We start from the raw sequence: 19763 nt of genomic DNA, 5'->3' as shown, positions 1-19763 counted from the left end.
GCAACACTGAAATCATCCGTATTTTGAGGATTGCAAAATATTTAAGGTCATGTGTATGAGGGCTCAGGCTGGGTCCACAGCAGCGCTAGCAAGTTCTGTTATTCTGCTCTATTAGGCGACTTTCACATTAGCGGTTTTGATTCCGCTATTGAGATCCGTCATAGGATCTCAATAGCAGAAGAAAACGCTTCAGTTTTGTCGCCATTTATTGTCAATGGGGACAAAACTGAATTGAATGAAACGGAATGCACCAAAATGCATTTCGTTCTGTTTGGTTGCGTCCCCATCGCGGACCAAAAAAACTTTGCAAGCAGCATTTTTCTGTCCGCGATGTGGTGCACCATTGAAAGTCAATGGGGGGGGGGGGCGGATCCGTTTTCAATTGTGTCACACACAGAAAACGAATCCGCCCCCATTGGCTTACATTGTGTGTCAGGACGGATCCGTTTTCTGTGACACAATTGAAAACGGATCCGCCCCCCATTGACTTTCAATGGTGTTCATGACGTATCCGTCATGGCTATATAAGACATAATACAACCGGATCCATTTATGACAGATGCATGCGGTTGTATTATTGTAACGGAAGCGTTTGTGAAAGAAACGCTAATGTGAAAGAAGCCTTAGACAAGCAGAACAAAAATAATAAGTATCGAATTTGGCACATAACTGAACCAAATAGAGCTGAACAGACCCCACTGACTAGAATGGGGTTCATTTGGGATGTAGACAAATGGAATCTGTGACAAAGGCCTCAAACAAAGCCTCCATATCATTAGAGCTCATGCACACTGCCGTGTTCGGGAGTGTGCAAATTGCAGATCTCTGAAATACAAACTATGTTCGAGTGCCTGCCACCATTTATATTTTTTAACTTTCCTAGCAATGTCCTATCTTCATCCGCAAAATGGACAAGAATAGGACATGTTCTATTTTGTTTTGCGGTGTCATGGACCGGACATGTGGATGCGGACAGTACATGGTGTGTTATCCACATCTTTTGTGGCCCCATTGAAATGAATGGGTCCACATCCGATCTACAAAAAATGCTGATTGAATGCAGAAAAAAACGACGGCTGTGTGCATGAGCACTTACTGGGCATATGGAGTAAACTGTCAATCAGCATCTGGAGGGCAAGGGCTGGGGGTGCATATCACTGACACTTCTCTGGCAGTGAAAATGATGATTACTCACCAGTAATTGGATTTTCCAAAACCTCACAACAGTACCACGAGAGAGGAGGATCCGCCCCCCATAGACAGGAAACCTGCAGAATAAAATCTTTAGATAACAGACAATAATTTTCAACCTAATATACATATGATTCCTTCTCTTTTTTTTTAATGCTATACCCGTGTGAGACTAGGAGAACCAGAAATAACCCAGAAGAGGGGGAAAATAAGGGTGCTGTCGTGGGGTCTGGAAAATCGAATTACTGCCGAGAAATCATCATTTTTCCCTTCACCCACAACAGCACAACAAGTCATTTACCAGAGGAAAAAAATTGGGGTGGGAGAGCCGAAAGAAGCACCTTTTCCCCAAAGGAAAAATCTGAAGAAGAAGAGTTCAAATCAAGCTGATAGTGCTTAACCCCTTATTGACCACCCATACGCCTTTTTATGACGGTCACTAAGGGGCCTTAGGCTAGGCCGCCGTTTTTTTATGGCGGCCCAATCTAAGCGCTGCAAGGGGGAGCGGGGGCCCTGCTGTAACAGCCCTGACCGGCAGGAGTCAGGTGCCGATGTGTGTGAAAGCTGGAAGGGGTCTGATGTAGGCCCCAGACCAGCCTTGAGTAATTTCCAGCAGCTGGTCAATGTCAGAATAGCACTGACATTAAAATGCAATGCACTATAGGGATAATGCATTGCATGTTAACATCAATCAAAAAGCTATCTGTTATAATCCCCTTGTGGGACTATTAAGTGGTAAAAAAAATCCCAGAAAAAATTGCAAAAAAAATCTCCCCCATATGTTTGGTATTGCCCCGTCCGTAACTACCCAGACTACATAAATATCACGTAAATGAAAAATTCCCTCCCTCCCAGAAATAGTTAATACAAGTTAATCAGAAAGTTATGTGTACCCCAAAATGGCGCCATTAAAAACTACAACTTGTCCCACAAAAACAAGCTCTCATAAAGCTATATAGAAAGAAAAATAAAAAAGTTATAGCTCTTGGAATGCGACGATGAAAAAAGGAAGAAAAACGCTTAGTCAGTAAGGCCCAAAACAGGCTGGTCACTAAGGGGTTAAAAAAAGGTTGAAGGAGAAGACCAGGTAGCCGCCCTGCAACTATCCTCTATGGCAGGGGTTCCCCAGCCTGCGGCCCTCCAGCTGTTGAAAAACTATAACTCCCAGCATGCCTAGACAGCCTACAGCTATCTGGGCATATTGGGAGTTGTAATTTTGCAACAGCTGGAGGGCCGCAGGTTGGGCATCCCTGCTCTATGGAAACCGAGGATCTTTCTGCCTTGAAGGCAGCAACTGCCCTGAAGAATAGGCCAAAGAAATGGCAGAAACAATACACTTAGCAATGGAACCTTCCCTTACGTCCTACCAGCAGCACAGATGGGGGTTAACTGCCCCTGTGGACTGGTAGGACCGGCGGAATTTTAATGAGCCCAAGAACCAATAAACGATCTTCAGCTCCCTGAAAGGGAGGAGATCACCCCCCAGCCCACCGTGTTTTTTTCTGTCCTTTGGACAGGTTGGACTGGCGTATCGCTCCTTCTGGGAGCTGAGAGTTAGGGGCTCCTTTTCTTTCTTGTAAAGGATCGCCCCGTTTTTTTACATGGCTCTCTTTTTGCCTTTATTTCAGGCGGATTGCGGCGATTTTTTTATACCTGGGGACCGCGGGGAGCGGGGTGTCCCCCTCCGCTCTTCTTTCAGTTTCTCCTGGTCTCCCGTTCCTCCCATCGCCACATGCGTGTGGCGCTATGGGCGCCGCCATCTTCCGGAAGTGACGCGCACTAGCTGCGCTACGTCACTTCCGGTTTTTTCGCAGCGCGGCTGAGGTTCTATCCTCACCCTCTTGATAAGAATTACTTCCCTATAGACATCCTGTGATCCAGGATGACCCGGGGCAGCTATCCAAAGCATGTTGAGCTAGTTTGTTTAGCTCTCTTATATCTTAGGATACTTACGATTTGGGACCCGCCCAGGGGGCGGGGCTTCTTCCTTTTAAGCGCCCAGAGCCTGTCATTCAGTGCTCTGGTTGCATTGCTTTGACAAGCTAGCTCCAGAGTTCCCTGTGCCTTGTGATATCCTTATATTATTACTTGACGTGGGTTTGTGTGTTCCTCTTCTGCAGCTCTATATTTCTCTAGTGCTGGTGGGCCCCCTTAAGGTCTCGTTTCTCCACCTCCAATTTTTTGTAGGTGTTATGACCTGTCTTTTTTGTTTCCAATCACAGACTATGGCTTCCCCCAAGGATCCGGATCAGCGAAAAACTGGGGCCAAGAGGAAGCATTTGGCGTGCTTTGATTGTAACACGCCCTTAGACGACGGCTGTCCCTACTCTAGGTGTGAGAGTTGTCGCACGGCGTCCACGGAACCCACGATGCAGGAGATGTTTCAGTGGACGAAGACATACGTGGATGATTCCATTAAGGGAGTGGTGCGCTTATTGAATGAGAGGTTACCAGGACCCTCTCAGACTCCCATGGATGTGGCCGCTCCAGTCGCACCAGCCGAAAGACCCACCCCCTGTTCGGTGGGGTCTTCTTCTGAGGAAGAAGAGATCACTTCTTGCTTTTTCCCTCCAGAAAAGACGCAGAAGCTACTTAAGTCCATCAGGTCGGGGGACCATGATGTTGACATTGGGGAGTCCTCCGATCCCGCCGTACGGACACAGCGTGTCTTCAGAGCGGATGAGACCCTTCTCTCTGTGATGCGCACAGAATGGCGAAAGCCTGAGAAAGGCCCAGTTCTCACTAGAAAGTTTAAACTTATGTACCCGATGGCTAAACCCTTGGTGGAATCGTGGGGTTCCATTCCCAAGGTGGACATGGCGATAGCCAAGTTGTCCCGGCGCACTCTAGTCCCTGCAGATGATGGGTCTAGTCTGCAGGACCCTCTAGATCGGAGGGCAGAGTGCACCCTCAGAAGGAGTTATGCGGCGGCCGCTGCCTCCGCATCAACTTCGATTGCGGCCACTGAAGTAGCCACCTATCTACGCTCTAGGCTCAATCAGATCCAGACAGATGTGGACCAGAGCGTATCCAGGGATGATATCTTAGCAGCTTTCAAGTCAGCCAACCTGGCTATGGATTTCTTAGTCGACTCCACCCAGATGCAGTTGAAGCTGGCCGCCAAAACTATGGCCTTAGTTTCGGCTGCCCGCAGACCACTCTGGCTGAAACCTTGGGTCGCGGACAACACGTCCAAGTTTAATCTTTGTGGGCTCCCCTTCGAACCAGACAGGCCGTTTGGGTCCGAATTGGATAAAATAATGGAGGGGCTCTCCGACAAAAAGGGGAAGAGCCTCCCCCAGCAGCCCTTTCGGGGACGCCCCAGGCAGGAAAAGAAGCGCGAAGGACGTCCGGGGCAGCACTCTAGGCGCAGAGATTGGGGGGGACCGTCTCGTAAATATTCGAGGCGCTCCCGTAAACCCGCTAAGGAGGCAAAACCCTCCTGACTATGGGCCTCTTCGAGGCTCTTGGATAAGCCCTGCTGTCCCTGCAGTGTCTCCTCTAGACTTTCCCGTACCACTCCCCCAAACGCCCGTGGGGGGCCGTCTCTCCCATTTCAAAGACTCTTGCAGTCAGTTGATCGCAGACCCTTGGGTTCTGAACTTAGTCTCCGTCGGGTACCGGGTAGACTTTCTCTCTCTCCCCCCAGAGAGATTCGTCGCTACACGAAACTTCGGGCCGGCCAAACAAGTGGTCCTGGAATCTTACATCCAGGACTATTTCTCCAAGGGAGCCCTAGAGGAGGTGCCGGCAGGGGAGAGAGGCCTAGGCATTTACTCACCAGTGTTCCTGGTTCCCAAAAAGACGGGAGACCTCCGGATTATCATCGATTTGAGATTTCTCAATCGATTTATAAGGAAAACAAGGTTTCGCTTGGAAACCATAAAGTCAGTCACCCATATCCTCAACCTCGGGGATGTCATGGCTACTCTGGACCTCAAAGATGCTTATCTTCACATTCCGATCCATTCCGCCTTCCGGAAATTTCTCCGGATCGCTGTCCAGATTTCAGGGGTTCGCAGGCACTTTCAGTTCACCGCGCTCCCCTTCGGAATCTCTTCTGCCCCCCTTATCTTCACCAAGGTGGTGGTATCGGTGGTGGCAGCATTGAGACTTCAAGGGCTGACTATTATTCCTTATCTGGACGATTGGCTTTTCATAGCCTCTTCAGTTCCGATCCTTACCCACCATCTTCAGGTCGCAATCTCCTTTCTTCTCCGCCTAGGCTGGATTATCAACTGGCAGAAGTCGAATGTGAGCCCATCATCTTCAATCCATTATTTAGGATTCGTGGTCGACTCTGTGGAGATGTCCCTCCGGTTGACTCAAGAAAGGAAAGCACGGATTCAGGACCTGGCAAAGGTCCTTCATGTCCCTCGTCGAGTCTCTATTCGGACTCTCATGAAGATGGTGGGGCTCATGTCAGCGGCTGCGGACGCGGAGGTCTTACACTTATGGAACGGCAGCCCTGCGGGGCTAGATTCCCTGTGCTCCCTGTCCGGTCAAACCCGGAATTCCCTCAGATGGTGGTTTCGACTGCCAGCAGGGAAGTCTATGACCCAACCAGTTTGGGTCATATTGACTACAGACGCGTCCCTTGTAGGCTGGGGCGCTCACCTGGACGGATCCCAAGTGCAGGGATCTTGGTCCCCCCTGGAGCGGCATCTTTCCTCCAATCTTCGCGAGATGCGAGCTATCCGGCTAGCCCTCCTTCACTTCGCCCCTCAGATTCGGGGCAAAGCGGTGAAAGTCCAGTCAGACAATATGACTGCGGTTCTTTATATAAACAAGCAGGGAGGCACAAGGTCATTACCCCTTCTATCAGAGATCGGGGTGATCCTTCGGTGGGCTGAGCTGAACCTTTCCCATCTATCTGCCGTTCATATCCGAGGTTCCCTCAATATGATAGCAGACCGCTTAAGTCGAGGATTACCGACCATAGAGTGGTCTCTGCATCCGGAGGTCTTCAGGCAGCTAGTTCACAGTTGGGGTATGCCAGAGGTGGACCTCATGGCAACCAGGTTCAACGCCAAGGTGCTGAGGTTCTGTTCCCTGTATTGGGAAGACAACCCCCTGGCGATAGATGCTCTGTCGATACCGTGGAGGTTCAGGCTGGCTTACATCTTCCCTCCGTTTTCCATGATACCGAGGGTATTGATGAAAATCCGTCAGGATCAGGCCTCGGTAATAGCCATCATACCGTTTTGGCCCAAAAGATCCTGGTTTACCCAGCTCATTCAAATGAGTCGGGGACAATACTGGAGACTCCACCCGGAGCAGACCCTGGTGTCGTGGGACACTCACCTCTGCCCAGATCTGCACAGGTTCAACCTGACAGCCTGGAGGTTGATCAGTCCCTTCCCAACATAGAAGGGCTTTCCGAGTCGGTCCTGAGAACTTTGTCGCATTCCCGAGCAGAGTCTACAAACAAGGCCTACTCCAGGATCATGAGAATCTTCGTGGCGTGGTGTGATTCCAAACAGGTGGCGTCTGCAGATCCGCCCCTTCCTGCGATACTACATTTCCTTCAGGACGGATTAGATAGAGGCCTATCTCCAGCTACCTTGAAGGTACAAATTTGTGCCATCTCGGCCTGTCTCAACAGGCCATACTCTCGGGACCCACTCATCAAACGCTTCTTGAAGGGAGCGGAAAGACTAAAGCCTACTATACTGAAACCCATTCCCCAGTGGGATCTTTCAGTAGTGCTCAGGGGGCTAGCATCTCCCCCCTTCGAGCCTTTGGAGGAGGTAGATTTCAAATATTTAACTCTAAAGATGGTTTTTCTTCTGGCTATAGCCTCAGCCAAAAGAGTCTCTGAATTGCAGGCCTTCTCTGCAATTCACCCATATATTATTTTTTTACAAGACAGAGTACTCCTGAAGTTTTTACCATACTTCAGACCTAAGGTGCCTACTTTTCAAAACATCAACCAGGTAATCTCTTTACCAGTTTTGTTTACAGCCTCCTCCGCTGATACTCCAGCTAGAGATCCGCTGGATATTTCTAGATGCCTCCAGATCTATGTGGATAGATCCAGAGAGTTCAGGATAGATGAGAATCTCCTTATCCTGTTTGCCGGTAAGTCTAAAGGCCGTAAAGCGTCTAAAGCCACTATTAGTCGCTGGATCAAGGAGGTCATTAGGGAAGCCTTTGTCTCCCAAGCCTTAGATCCTCCCGAGTTTGTGAGAGCCCATTCTACTAGGGCGGTCTCCACCTCGGTTGCGGAAAGAAGCCTTCTCCCCTTAGAGTTGATCTGTAAGGCGGCCTCCTGGAGCTCTGAGTCAACCTTCATCTCCCATTATAGGATAGATGCTAGGATGGCAGAGTTTTCGGTTTTTGGGCAGACAGTTCTTACTTCTGCCAGGCATGAGGACCCTCCCTAGGGGTTTTATCTTGCTATCTCCCCATCTGTGCTGTTGGTAGGACGTAAGGGAATCGCTAATTTCTAACGATAATTTGTTTTCCCTTAGTCCTAACAGCAGCACAGATGGGGGTTAACTGCCCCTGTGGACTGGTAGGACCGGCGGAATTTTAATGAGCCCAAGAACCAATAAACGATCTTCAGCTCCCTGAAAGGGAGGAGATCACACCCCAGCCCACCGTGTCTTTAACAAGTATGATGTAACTTAGGGAGGGATATTTGTGTGCTGCTGTTAGGACTAAGGGAAAACAAATTATCGTTAGAAATTAACGATTTGGTGGCCACTTTTCCCTTCTTTCACTTTGTCCTCTTCCAAGGAGTGAATAAGATTTTCGCCAGCTTTCCGTGTGAGACAGATAAATAATCAAGGCTCTTCTTACATCCAAGCAATAAATTGACTTTTCTTCTTCTGACCTCAGGTTTTTTTAAAAGGTAGGAAGCCGCTTTTTTTAAAAAAAAAAGCTAGATCAGGACGAATCAACACCTTGTCTTCCAAAAAAGAGGTGTATGGAGGGTTAATGAATATGACTTGGATTTCATTAACCTTTCGAGCTAATGTTAATGCTACTAGAAGACATACTTTCAAGTTAAGACATTTAGGCTAGGTCTACACGACATTTGTTGCGCGATAGATAGGGCACAACTACACTGCAACATTTATAATGCAACATTTTGTTGCAAAAATGTCGCGCAACAATTTTTATAATGGCAGTCTATGGTGTCGCACTGCAACATGCTGCGACTGCGACAGTCGCAGAAAAATCCACCTCAAATGGATTTTCTGCGACTGTTGCATTGCAGTCGCAGCATGTCGCAGTGCGACACCATAGACTGCCACTAAAAAAATTGGCGCGCGACATTGGTACGACAAATGTCGTCGTGTAGACCTAACCTTAATGGACCTGCATTCAATGGTTCAAATGGTGGCTGCTTCAAGGCCTCTAAAACTAGATTAAGGTCCCATGGAGGAGGTGTACGGGATATTATCGGAGTGGCTCTGCTTACTGCTCTAAAAAATCTTGAAACCCACAGGCACCCTGCAATATTCTGATCAAACATGGCAGAAAGAGCAGAGACCTGAACTTTTAAGGTACTACCTGCAAGACCTACTTCTAATCCCTTTTGAAGAAATTCTAACTGGATACCGGAAAACTTTTAAAATTTTCGCCAAACCCTAGCATAAATGGCCACAGTCACCTTTTTTTCTACTCTTAAGAACAGTAGAGATTAAGGCATCAGAAAACCCTTTCCTACCTAGTAGGTACCTTTCAAGTTCCAGGCAGTCAGATGGAGATTTTTTAAGCCGGGGTGAAATACTGGATCCTGGTTAAATAGGTTCCGGATCTCTGGAAGTACCCAAGGGTCTGAGACAGACATGATCTGAAGCCACATGAACCACAATCTCCTCGGCCAAAACGGGGCTATGAAGACAGCCCTCACACCATCTTCCCTGATCTTTCTTAGAACTCTTGAAATTAATGGAAGAGGAGGAAAGGCGTAAGCTAAAAGGAAAACTCCATTTCTGGAGAAAGGCATTTATCCCACAAGGGGATCTCACTGGGTCTAGGAAAAATAAATTCTAAATTTTCCTGTTTTGGAAAGTGGCAAAAAGGTCTATTACTGGATGACTCCAGAGAACCGTTATTTTCTCGAAAATGGACTGATTCGGACTCCATTCGCTCTGCGATAGAAGATGGCTAATCAAAGTCTGCCTGCCCATTTTCCACCCCCTTGATATGTACCGCTGAAATTGAGGCACTCTTTTTTCGTTAACAAGAGGATATTCTGTTTCCTTATTAGAATTTAGCATTTTGTACCCCTTGTCTGTTCAGATAAAAGACCACTAATTTGTTGTCCGTCATAACTGAGATTCTTCCCCCTTATTCTCGGAAGGCCTGACCTCATTGCTAGACCTACTGCTGCCAGTTATTTTAGGTTGGAGGAGCCCCCTTTTTGGTTTGTAGGGAGACTTCCTGAATATGAGCCCCCACCCCCAGGGACTTGCATCCGTTGTTAGACATACCAGGTCTTCTAACCTCCATGGAACTCCCTGAATCAAGTTTTTTTTCTTTCTAACCACTATCCTAAGTTAATGAGAGTTTAGTCTGAGACTCTTATTTTTGATTCTAGGGAGTCGTTTCCCACTGGAGAACCCTTAAGTAAAGCTGTGCCTATTTTACTGCCGGAATACATGACGTGAGTGACCCCAAGACAGACGTTCTATTCCTTAGAGAAACCAATAGGTTTCTGATCAGATTCTCTCCTGAATATGTCTGAGCTTTTCTTCTGGCAACATACATTTCTGGGAGGATGAGTCCAGGCTCAACCCCAAAAATGTTTCAGTTCTGGTAGGAAGAGGCCTTGATGGGAGGGTATGAAACTGAAGATGTTGTAGCTGCCCTCCTATTTTTACCACAACGCTTAAGAACTTTTGATGTCCTTGGAAGATTGGAATGTGATAGTATGCATTCCTGAGATCGAGTACTGCCATGAAACCGTGAGGAGGAAGGTTTATTACTGATCTTATAGTTTCTATCTTGAATTTTTGTTTATTTGTAGGAACCGGTTTAGCTTCTTTTAAGTTTATCGTTCTGAAAGAACCACCTTTTTTTAACTAGAAATAGGGGAGTGTAAAATCCCTCACCTTCTCCTCCTTTTGGGATGGGCACTAAAACAGATTTTTTGACTAATTTTAGCACTTCTTCTATAGCCGATTTCCCTTGAGCCGAAGTCCGAGCGTTTGTCATTAAGAATCTTACCGGAGGGACCATACAAAATTCTAGTTTTAGTCTGGTGTGAATAGTGTCTGGAATCCACGAGTTGCGAGAAATCTGAGACCAGGCAGGGAAAGTGTTTTAATCTGCCCCCCTACCTGACCTTGCTGGGGTCCTGTTTCTTTTTGTTGTCAAAGGAATGGTTGAAGAAATAATTTCTTCCCTTTATTTGGGTTTTAAATCTAACATCCCTTGATTTTCTGCCTCCTTCTCTGCTGTTCATAAGGGTACAAAGATAGCTAAATCTACAGGTGAAACTCGAAAAATTAGAATATCGTGCAAAAGTCCATTCATTTCAGTAATGCAAATTAAAAGGCATTGCATTAATGCAGCTTAAAATTTTAATTTTGTGAAAAGGTTCAATATTCTAGGCTCAAAGTGTCACACTCTAGTTAGCTTATTACTCCATACCACCTGAGCAAAGGGTACCTCAAAATTGTGACTGTTTTTTTTTTATAAGCTGTAAGCCATAATTATCCAAATTATAACAAATGAAGGCTAGAAATATCTCGCTTTGCATGTAAATAAGTCTCTCTCATATGTTAGTTTCACCTTTTAAGTTGCATTACTGAAATAAATTAACTTTGCATGATATTCAAATTTTTCAAGTTTCACCTGTACTTCACGAGAAGAAACCCTGAAAACCCGGAAATCTTTTATTGTTATGCGCAGCTTCTCTGTGCTGCACTCCAGTGCACGTGCTTTCCCTGGCCCATCTCCTTGCCGGAAGCTCATCCTCCCCCTGTGGCCAGGAAGTCCATGCCTCTAGAGCATCAGCGATGCCGCCAGGCACATAGTGCTCCAGCACCCAAGACACTCCCTCCAGAGGCTTGCTGTCCCCTCAGTTCACTAAACAATGCCACTTCTTACCTCCGGGGACTGCAGGTATGCCCAAAAGGTTTAAACCCACGTTCCAGCCTAGAAATCGGGGTCAGCATAGGAGCACCACCAGGGGGAAGGATCTGAGAAGAAAATTGCAGGCTTCCCCAGACAGGAAACCACACACTGAATTGGGAGGAGAGTGTCCTCCCTTTTATTCTGCAGGTTTCCTGTCTATGGAGGGCAAATCCTCCTCTCTCTTTGCTATTGTGGGTCAAGGGAAAAGTGTTAGGCCTCTTTCAGACGGGCGTTGCGGGAACACACGCGATTTTTTCCGCACGAGTGCAAAACATTGTAATGCGTTTTGCACTCGCGTGAGAAAAATCGCGCATGTTTGGTACCCAAACCAGAACTTCTTCACAGAAGTTCAGGCTTGGGATCGGTGTTCTGTAGATTGTATTATTTTCCCTTATAACATGGTTATAAGGGAAAATAATAGCATTCTTAATACAGATATTAATACATAGTAAAATGGCACTGGAGGGGTAAAAAATAAAATAAAAATTAACTTATTTAGTCCACTTGCTCGCGTAACCAGGATCTCCTTCTGTCTTCATCTTAGCTCTGTGTAGCAACAGGACCTGTGGTGATGTCACTCCAGTCATCACATGATCCATCACCATGGTAAAAGATCGTGTGATGGATCATGTGATGACTGGAGTGACGTCACCACAGATCCTGTTGCTACACAGAGCTAAGACGAAGACAGAAGGAGATGCTGGCTACGCGAGCAAGTGGACTAAGGCGAGTTAAATTATATTATTTTTTAACCCTCCAGTGCTATTGTACTATACATTCTGTATTCAGAATGCTATTATTTTCCCTTATAACCATGTTATAAGGGAAAATAATAATGATCGGGTCTCCATCTCGATAGTCCCCTAGCAACCGTGCGTGAAAAATCCCACCGCATCCGCACTTGCTTGCGATTTTCACGCAACCCCATTCATTTCTATGGGGCCTGCGTTACGTGAAAAACGCACAAAGAGGAGCATGCTGCGATTTTCACGCAACGCACAAGTGATGCGTGAAAATCACCGCTCATGTGAACAGCCCCATAGAAACAAATGGGTCGGGATTCAGTGCGGGTGCAATGCGTTTAACTCACGCATCCGCGCGGAATACTCGCCCGTGTGAATGGGGCCTTAGTAAGTTATCAAAATGGTTTGCACTTAAACACATAAGTGATAGACTACTTAATTTGGTGTGCCCGTGACACCTTTATGCTGCTCTGACAGAAAACAGCATAATAGAGTAAGATGCTCCCATAAAGGGGTTGTGCTACCATTAAATATTTTAATGTCAGCATGAAAAGTTACCTTTGTGATTTACGGTCACAAAAATACTCCAGTTGTGAAATATACTTTATTATAATGCCTCTACAGTGCTTAAATCTGCATGATAATGTGAACATCCACCTAATCAGGAGGACAGTTACAGGGAGAGAGCAGCACCAGAAAGGTCATGGCCCCTGAGCTGTGATAAAAAGAAGATGCAGCAGATAAGCCACATTCCCCAAAACATTTTGTTAACGAAAAAGTCCACATTCACAGAATTTACAACCTTCCACAATTCAAATCCACATAGAATGCTGAATATATTTGCTTTCCATTTTAATTATATTTTATTCTCCACTCAGACAGAATGTTACATCAAAAGCTGCTGGTTTCTGGTGAGCAGAGCGCAGTGCACTTTGGGCCTTAATATCACAGTTACAGTCAGAGCACATGATCACCTAGAAGTAAACCACATATATACCCCATGTAGAAACCAGCAGAATTACTTTCACTGGGTGTTAATGGCAACAAAACCAACATATATCTCAAATCCAATTTTTTGTGGTATTTAGAATTTTCAAGATAAAACGACAAAACCTTTTCATTCTCAGAGACTTTAATACAAATCAGTTTTTTCCACATCATCCATATGTTACAGTGCAGTCAGCATGATGGCATGCTCATTTATGGCAATGATGAGGTTCTCTCATATCTAACATTAAAACTAAATGTTTGTGATACAGACATGAAGAAACTGTAAATTAGCGCAACTTATGTATTTGAATCTCAGAGAACAGACAATAGTCAAAATAGAGCCCAAACTTTGCCGTTATTAAATCTCATTTCTTTCGGCCTCCTCTCTCTTTCAAAGCCAGGTGGATTGTCGCTCCATTCTGCATGTTGTAGTAAGCCAGGGAGTTTGAGTCCTTAATAAAGATACCCTGTAGAATAGCAAAGGCAACATTTAGTCAGACACAACTTATCTAAGCATCTCTATCAATTGGCAACTACCGTGGAGATACAAATAAATAAGGTACATTCATTTACGAGAAATAGGACATGTATTGTAATTTATAAAGGGCAGCAATTATGGAATTGCTTTGTAAATGTCAGTTTAAATCTACTGGAAACTTGTACTTACATCATACTGAAGTTTCTGTTTCCCAGCTGGCATGCCAGTTGCTTCATGAATTTTAACCTTTATTACAGAGACCTATAACAGAAAAACATAAGTTATTGATGGGCGTCTTCTTGAAGGGGTTTTCCCGAGGGTTTAATACGGATGACCTATTTTTAGAATAGGTCATCAGTATCTGATTAATGGGGGCTCCTACACTCGGCACCTCCGTCGATCAGCTGTTTGAAGAGGCTGCGTAGCTCAGCTGACCACCAGCTGCATACCAAGCACCCTGGTGTCCATTGGATAGCAGCAGTGCTTTGTGTTGCAGCTCAGTCCCATTCACTTGAATGGCACTGAGCTGCGCCTAGGCGATGTGACCAACGAACGCGATATCACTAGCCTGGGAAGAGGGGCTCTGGCTACTCCGTTCTCTTTAAACAGCTGAAGGGGGTGGTGCCTGAAGGCAGACCCCCACCAATCAGATACTGTTGACTTATCCTGAGGATAGGTAATCAGTTTGAAACATTCAGACAACCCCTTTAACCACAGATTTTATGAAAATTAGTATTTATACCACATGCTACAATCTGTATTATAATTTTACCTGATCAGTGAGAGGCAGAGTAAACGCCTGCACTTGACCGCTCAGCTTCCATTCAGTCTTATCTTGCATGTTGGGAACTTGTACTTTGACTGTGACAGGACCCTGTAACAGAAAAAAAAAAAAAAAAACATAAGTGAACAGTGTCCAATACTGAGGTTAGTTTTATAGTCAAGGTTTGAGAAAACGATGTTAAAATATCTTTACATACTTTGTTCCTACGCAAGAACTCATCTTCTGGAATTAATGAATCTTCATTCTTCATTTTCTTGGCAGATGGTTCATCTTCCATTGGTGGTGGAGGATGAGATGGGGGCAGTGGCGCTGGTGTAGGTACAGGGGCCACAGGTGGGGCAGGAACAAATGCTGAAATTTAGAGAACTTTAATTACAAGCTGTTTAATCCAGGACACTAGCAGAGTTTGCACTTGTGTAAAAACAACTGAATGAGGTACATCACAAACTAACATTCCATACTCACCAGCTGGAACAATCATGTGTGGTGCTCTCTGTGCCATCACTGGAGGTGGGTTTGGCGGCATTTGCACCACATTAATCCTAGGTGCGTGCAAAATTGGTGGCATAGGAGCAGCCAATACAGAACCATGAGGAAGACGAACCACAGATCCCATCGGGGGCCTTTGCATTACAGGAACAGCAGACACCATAGTAGTACGCATAGGTGGCGGCATCTAAAAAGACAGGACCTGGTTATTTCTGTAACCACATTTTCGTTAAACAGTTTAAGCCTTGCAATACAATTTTATGTTATATTTTTATATATTAGTTACAGTTGTTTAGAGCATTCAATGTGGGAAAAATCATTTTGCCATATGTTTTTTCAGGGGAAATAAAAAGTTGCACCAAGGTTGTCTGCAATCTTAATTAAAATTAATGAATTTCAACCTGCTCTAAGCTTTAGAATTTTCTGACGTAGACATGTCACCCAGTAATACATGCCTGGAGGACTGAGTCCAGGATGCTGCTGTCTTCCCTCCACAAACGGTCTTGTTTGTGCTTTCCTATGCGAGTTGCCCTTTTTTAGATGTTCTGCTCCCTCTCCAAACATTCCCATGTATTCCCAGTCATCGTGGTCCGGCGTCCGCTGCATTACACATTGCCACCCACTAGTCTCCGCCTAGCATAATGATGTGAAGCCCAGTATGTCACCGGCTCACAACAAACAGACCTTGCCCTGCGTGATGCAGTGCACTGCAAGGGAGCCTTGGACCTTAAATGTAGTACTTACGGTTGGTGGTCGAGACACAGGAGGGTTGATCTGTTGGTGAAGTGACACTGGTGGAGGTGGCCTTGGAGCAGAATTCATTTGTGGTGCAGAACTAGGAATGGTAGGTGCAGAAGGTGGTGGTGGTTGGTTGATTTCATTAGGCTTGCTAGGACCAATTTTGTCCTTGCCATCTTCATCTGGTACCAACCCCTTAGCCTTATGGATAGCTTCAATTTGCTCCTGGAGAGTTATATTTGCCTGTGCCGCTTGTTGCGTACGTGCCATGCTGCCAGAATGCCCATCCCACGTGACCTATTAGAACAAAAATATTAATAATAGTGAAGTGGTCAGCAGTACACAGTTATAATTCTACCCAGCCTAAAAGGGAGAAAAACAAAACGTATACCTTCTCCTCTGGTTTCTGGATCTCTTCCTCTCCAATCTTTTTACCAATAGCCGTTTCTTCAACACCGAAAATATCGGTACGGCGTTCAGCCAGCTGCTTCAAGCTGCTTTCAATATCCAATCCTAAAAAAAAAAGGAACAAAAATAGTGAGGATAATAAAACAGAACATTTCCTATAACCACATCAAAAATCTTATATTTAATAATAAAGTAATGGGGGTAATGCTGTTTGCAATTTAGACCAGCACTTGCATCGTAATAGCACATAAACTAAGTCAGTCCTAGGTAGTTATATCAGCTCCAAAAACTTGGAAAGGTATAGAGGTATTGTTCTATTGGATTACTTGAAGAATGTCATCTCATCTAATTTTTAATTAAAAAAACAGAAGAGGGAAGCAGCAGTAAATTCACCTGTTGTTCACATGGCAACACTTCAGCTACTTCACGGAACCATTTTTAAGCATTAATTTTATAATAATTAATTAACAGAGGTGTACTTTATTTGGCACCATTTATACCAAACACGTTTTTAAAGACTCACAACTGTCGTTTCAGGATAACCAGTTACGTACATGAGGAATTACACTATTTGTGGCCATTATTTCACTTGTATTCTGCATTTATCAGCAATTTCCCCCTTTGTCAGTTTTCCTTTAGCTAGTGAGCGGAGACTAGCTGCTATGGCGACTCAAACACAGCACAAGAAATCCTGCTTCCTTTTCACTATAGCAGAGAAGCAGCAACAAAAAGCAGTAATAAGCAGTGTAGCTGTGAATCCAGCACCGGAGTGAGCAGTCTGTGTCTGCCTCCTAACTCCAGCAGAGCACTCTTCCTCCACCTAACTCTCTCTCCATGGATTTCTATTGGCAGCATGTAACCTGATCCATCAAACAGCTGAGAACCAAGGGTGAATTATCAACTCGGGGAGATAAGAAGTGGCTCATACATGGAGAGAGGCATTTTCTCCAATAAGATATCTTATAAAACTTCTTATATTTGCTTGTACTTGTGATTTAGGCTAATTGTGTTGAAAGTTCAGTGCCTTTTGAAGAACTAATATTTTTAGGAGCAGAGGACAATATGTAAATAGCAAAGGTAAAACTCCTCTCACCTGGAGCATATACTTCATCATCTCCTTGTTTTTCACGAATAGAGCGATCTCTCTGCTCCAGCCAACGTGGATCCAAAAGTCCAATGCGCATGTGCTCCTGCATTTTGCTGGCAGGAATCTTCTCACCAGTGATAGGCGATACTAGATACTCATCTGATGCAGGTGCAGGCGGCTGTGGCTTAGAGGCTGTAAGTATAGGAAAAAATAAATAAAAACGTGGAACATAAATTAAGTACAAGATTTGCAAAGAAGTGGTCATCTGTAAGACAACGAAAACAAAATGTACCAACCTTTGGGATCATAGTCTTTACGAACAATTACTTGATCTGGAGTTGGCGGTAAAGGTGGAGGCATTGGCGACTCTGGAGGAAGAGGAGCCTTTTGAGCATAATCCTCATCATCTGAGCCCTGAGAGAAAGACCATACACCAGTTAGAGTAAAACCATTGAAAGCAAGGGCTCATTCACACAAATTGCTTAGAGCTTTAAGCTGTAAAACAGCATAAGTTTTGAGCATTTTTAAAGGCTTTTTTTTTTTGACAAGCAGAATTAGTTGCTTTAATTTTTTCATTGCCAAAAAGGCTACGTACAGAGCATGCTACATTTTAAAAGACATTTCAATATTATGTGGACTTAAAGGGGTTGTGCAATGGCATAATACTGATGACCTATCCTCAGGATAGGTCATCAATATCAGATCGGAGGGGGTATGACTCCTGGCACCCCTGCCATTCAGCAGTTCATGCAAGTGCTGCTCTCTCTTCAATGTTTACCTACACGTTGTCAGTTTTGCAGCAGCGGTGCAATGTAGTGAATGGGACAAGCAGTTGAATTTACCTGCACTGCCGCAACAAAGAAGATGGCGCACAGGTAAAGCGCAGCGATCCCTTTAAATATCTGTGGGTGTACTGGGAGTCAGAGCCCAGCTGATTGATACTGATGACTTATCTTGTGGATAGGTCATCAACATTACACCACTGCACAAACCCTTTAAAGTACAATTATAGATTTTAAAGCAACATCTGGCAGCTTTCTTGTACTACGTTAAAGAAAAAATATATATTCGAGACGCCATGAAAAAAAAAAGCATTAAAATGCTGCATGTGAATACTAATGTTTTCTGTCAAAGAATACTATTTTAAGACAAATCAGCAGGATTTCACATTATCCTTTTAGAGATTGGTAACAAATACTACTAAAAAACAGTAATTTCCCAAAGAAAACATACAGTATTCTGTAAACCGTTTTTGTTACAGGCAACGTATGGTTCCAATTTTTATTTGCAAAAACACCATCCCCAGTTACATGGAAGTCTATGAGAATATTAAATGCACGACAAACAAGCGTTTTAACACTTAAGGTGAGTTTTGTACTATGCTATTATTTTCTCTTCTAACCATGTTATAAGGGAAAATTATAATGATCGGGTCGCCATCCTGATGGTCTCCTAGCAACCATGCGTGAAAAGCGCACCGCATCCGCACTTGCTTGCGATTTTCACGCAGCCTCTTAACTTCTATGTGGCCTGCGTTGCGTCAAAAGCGCACAAAGAGGAGCATGCTACGATTTTCACGCAACGCACAAGTGATGCGTGTAAATCACCGCTCATGTGCACAACCCCATAGAAATGAATAGGTCCGGATTCAGTGCGGGTGCAATGCGTTCACTTCTCGCATTGCACACGCGCGGAAAACTCGCCCGTGTGAAAGAGGCCTAAGAGCACATATCTTTCTGCCACTTGTGTTTCACTTGGATCCTCATTGAACTTTGGTCAAATAAAGGAAATGTCCATAAAACAAAAGTTGACAATCAAAATAAAATCTTACTTCATCCATGTCTTGCACTTGAGTATCCTGATCCATTTGAGAAGATTCTTCATTTTTGCCATTCTTAGCGTCTTCCTCATCATCAGATTCAACCTCCATCTCCACTTCCTCACTTTCTCCAAACTTTTCGTATCGTTCTTGGATTAAAATACGAGCACCCAATTCTTCAGGCGTTGTTGGAGGAGGAAAGTTACCTTTAAAAACACAATGTTAAGTTATTAACAAGATTCTCAATTCACATTACCACTATTAATAATGAAAATTTAAAGGAAACATGACAAACTTCAGGAACTACAATTTAGGCAAGGAATCCGCAACCCACAGCCCTCCAGCTGCTGTGAAACCACAACTCCCAGCATTCACACTGAACCTGCTGTTCTTTTAACTCCTATAAAAGTAAAAAGGAGATTCTGGGACTTGTAGTTTCCAAACAGCTGAAGTGCAGGAGGTTGTGCAGCCATGTCAAGTGTGTAAGAAACGGAGGTACTCATTCAGCAAATCCCCAAGTTTGAAGGTAATATTTAGTTTTCCTGTTACCTTGCTCATTGGGTTGGAAGTCAACAATCTCTACCACAACAAAATCATGCCAATCTATTTGAGCATACGCCACTCGCTCCCTTTCTTTTTCCTCCTCCTCTTTCTTCCTTTCCCGCTCTTGAAACTTTGCCCACTCTACACGGTAACGAACCTAAAAAAAAAAAAAAAACAGAAAGGCAAAATGAGAATTAAAAAAAAAAAAAAGCATACGAGAGCTTTATAGGAAGCATTTAACAAGACAATTTATATGTTAAAGCATACTGTTGATGCAGAAGTATTTTTGTACAACAGCAGATCCCTGCTGAAAACAGTTACTTTAAGCAAAAACCTGATTTTCGTGAAACTCACGTAAAATCTTTCTCGCTTAGTTAATTGGGGGACACAGGACCGTG

General features: G+C 44.5%; 1 protein-coding gene across 2 annotated transcripts in view; it reads right to left on the bottom strand.

Annotated features, from left to right (window-relative positions):
• Positions 1–12614: 12614 nt before the first annotated feature.
• The window catches only part of SF3A1 (splicing factor 3a subunit 1), a 43098-nt gene continuing 35949 nt past the window's right edge, over positions 12615–19763 (bottom strand). For both annotated transcript variants that reach the window (XM_044275267.1, XM_044275265.1), the window contains exons 6-16: positions 19372–19522; positions 18835–19028; positions 17300–17417; positions 17010–17195; positions 15900–16021; positions 15515–15805; positions 14747–14957; positions 14478–14632; positions 14270–14371; positions 13687–13758; positions 12615–13486 (exon numbers count right to left, since the gene is read on the bottom strand). In XM_044275267.1, the coding sequence (XP_044131202.1) occupies positions 13385–13486; positions 13687–13758; positions 14270–14371; positions 14478–14632; positions 14747–14957; positions 15515–15805; positions 15900–16021; positions 17010–17195; positions 17300–17417; positions 18835–19028; positions 19372–19522 (1704 nt within the window). In that variant the 3' untranslated portion in view covers positions 12615–13384. The remainder of the gene's footprint in view (positions 13487–13686; positions 13759–14269; positions 14372–14477; positions 14633–14746; positions 14958–15514; positions 15806–15899; positions 16022–17009; positions 17196–17299; positions 17418–18834; positions 19029–19371; positions 19523–19763) is intronic.

This window comes from Bufo gargarizans, chromosome 1 (assembly GCF_014858855.1).
Source record: "Bufo gargarizans isolate SCDJY-AF-19 chromosome 1, ASM1485885v1, whole genome shotgun sequence".
Classification (NCBI taxonomy): Eukaryota; Metazoa; Chordata; class Amphibia; order Anura; family Bufonidae; genus Bufo; species Bufo gargarizans.
The sequence above is the reverse complement of the archived record's forward strand: the minus strand, read 5'-3'. Positions and strand labels throughout refer to the sequence as shown.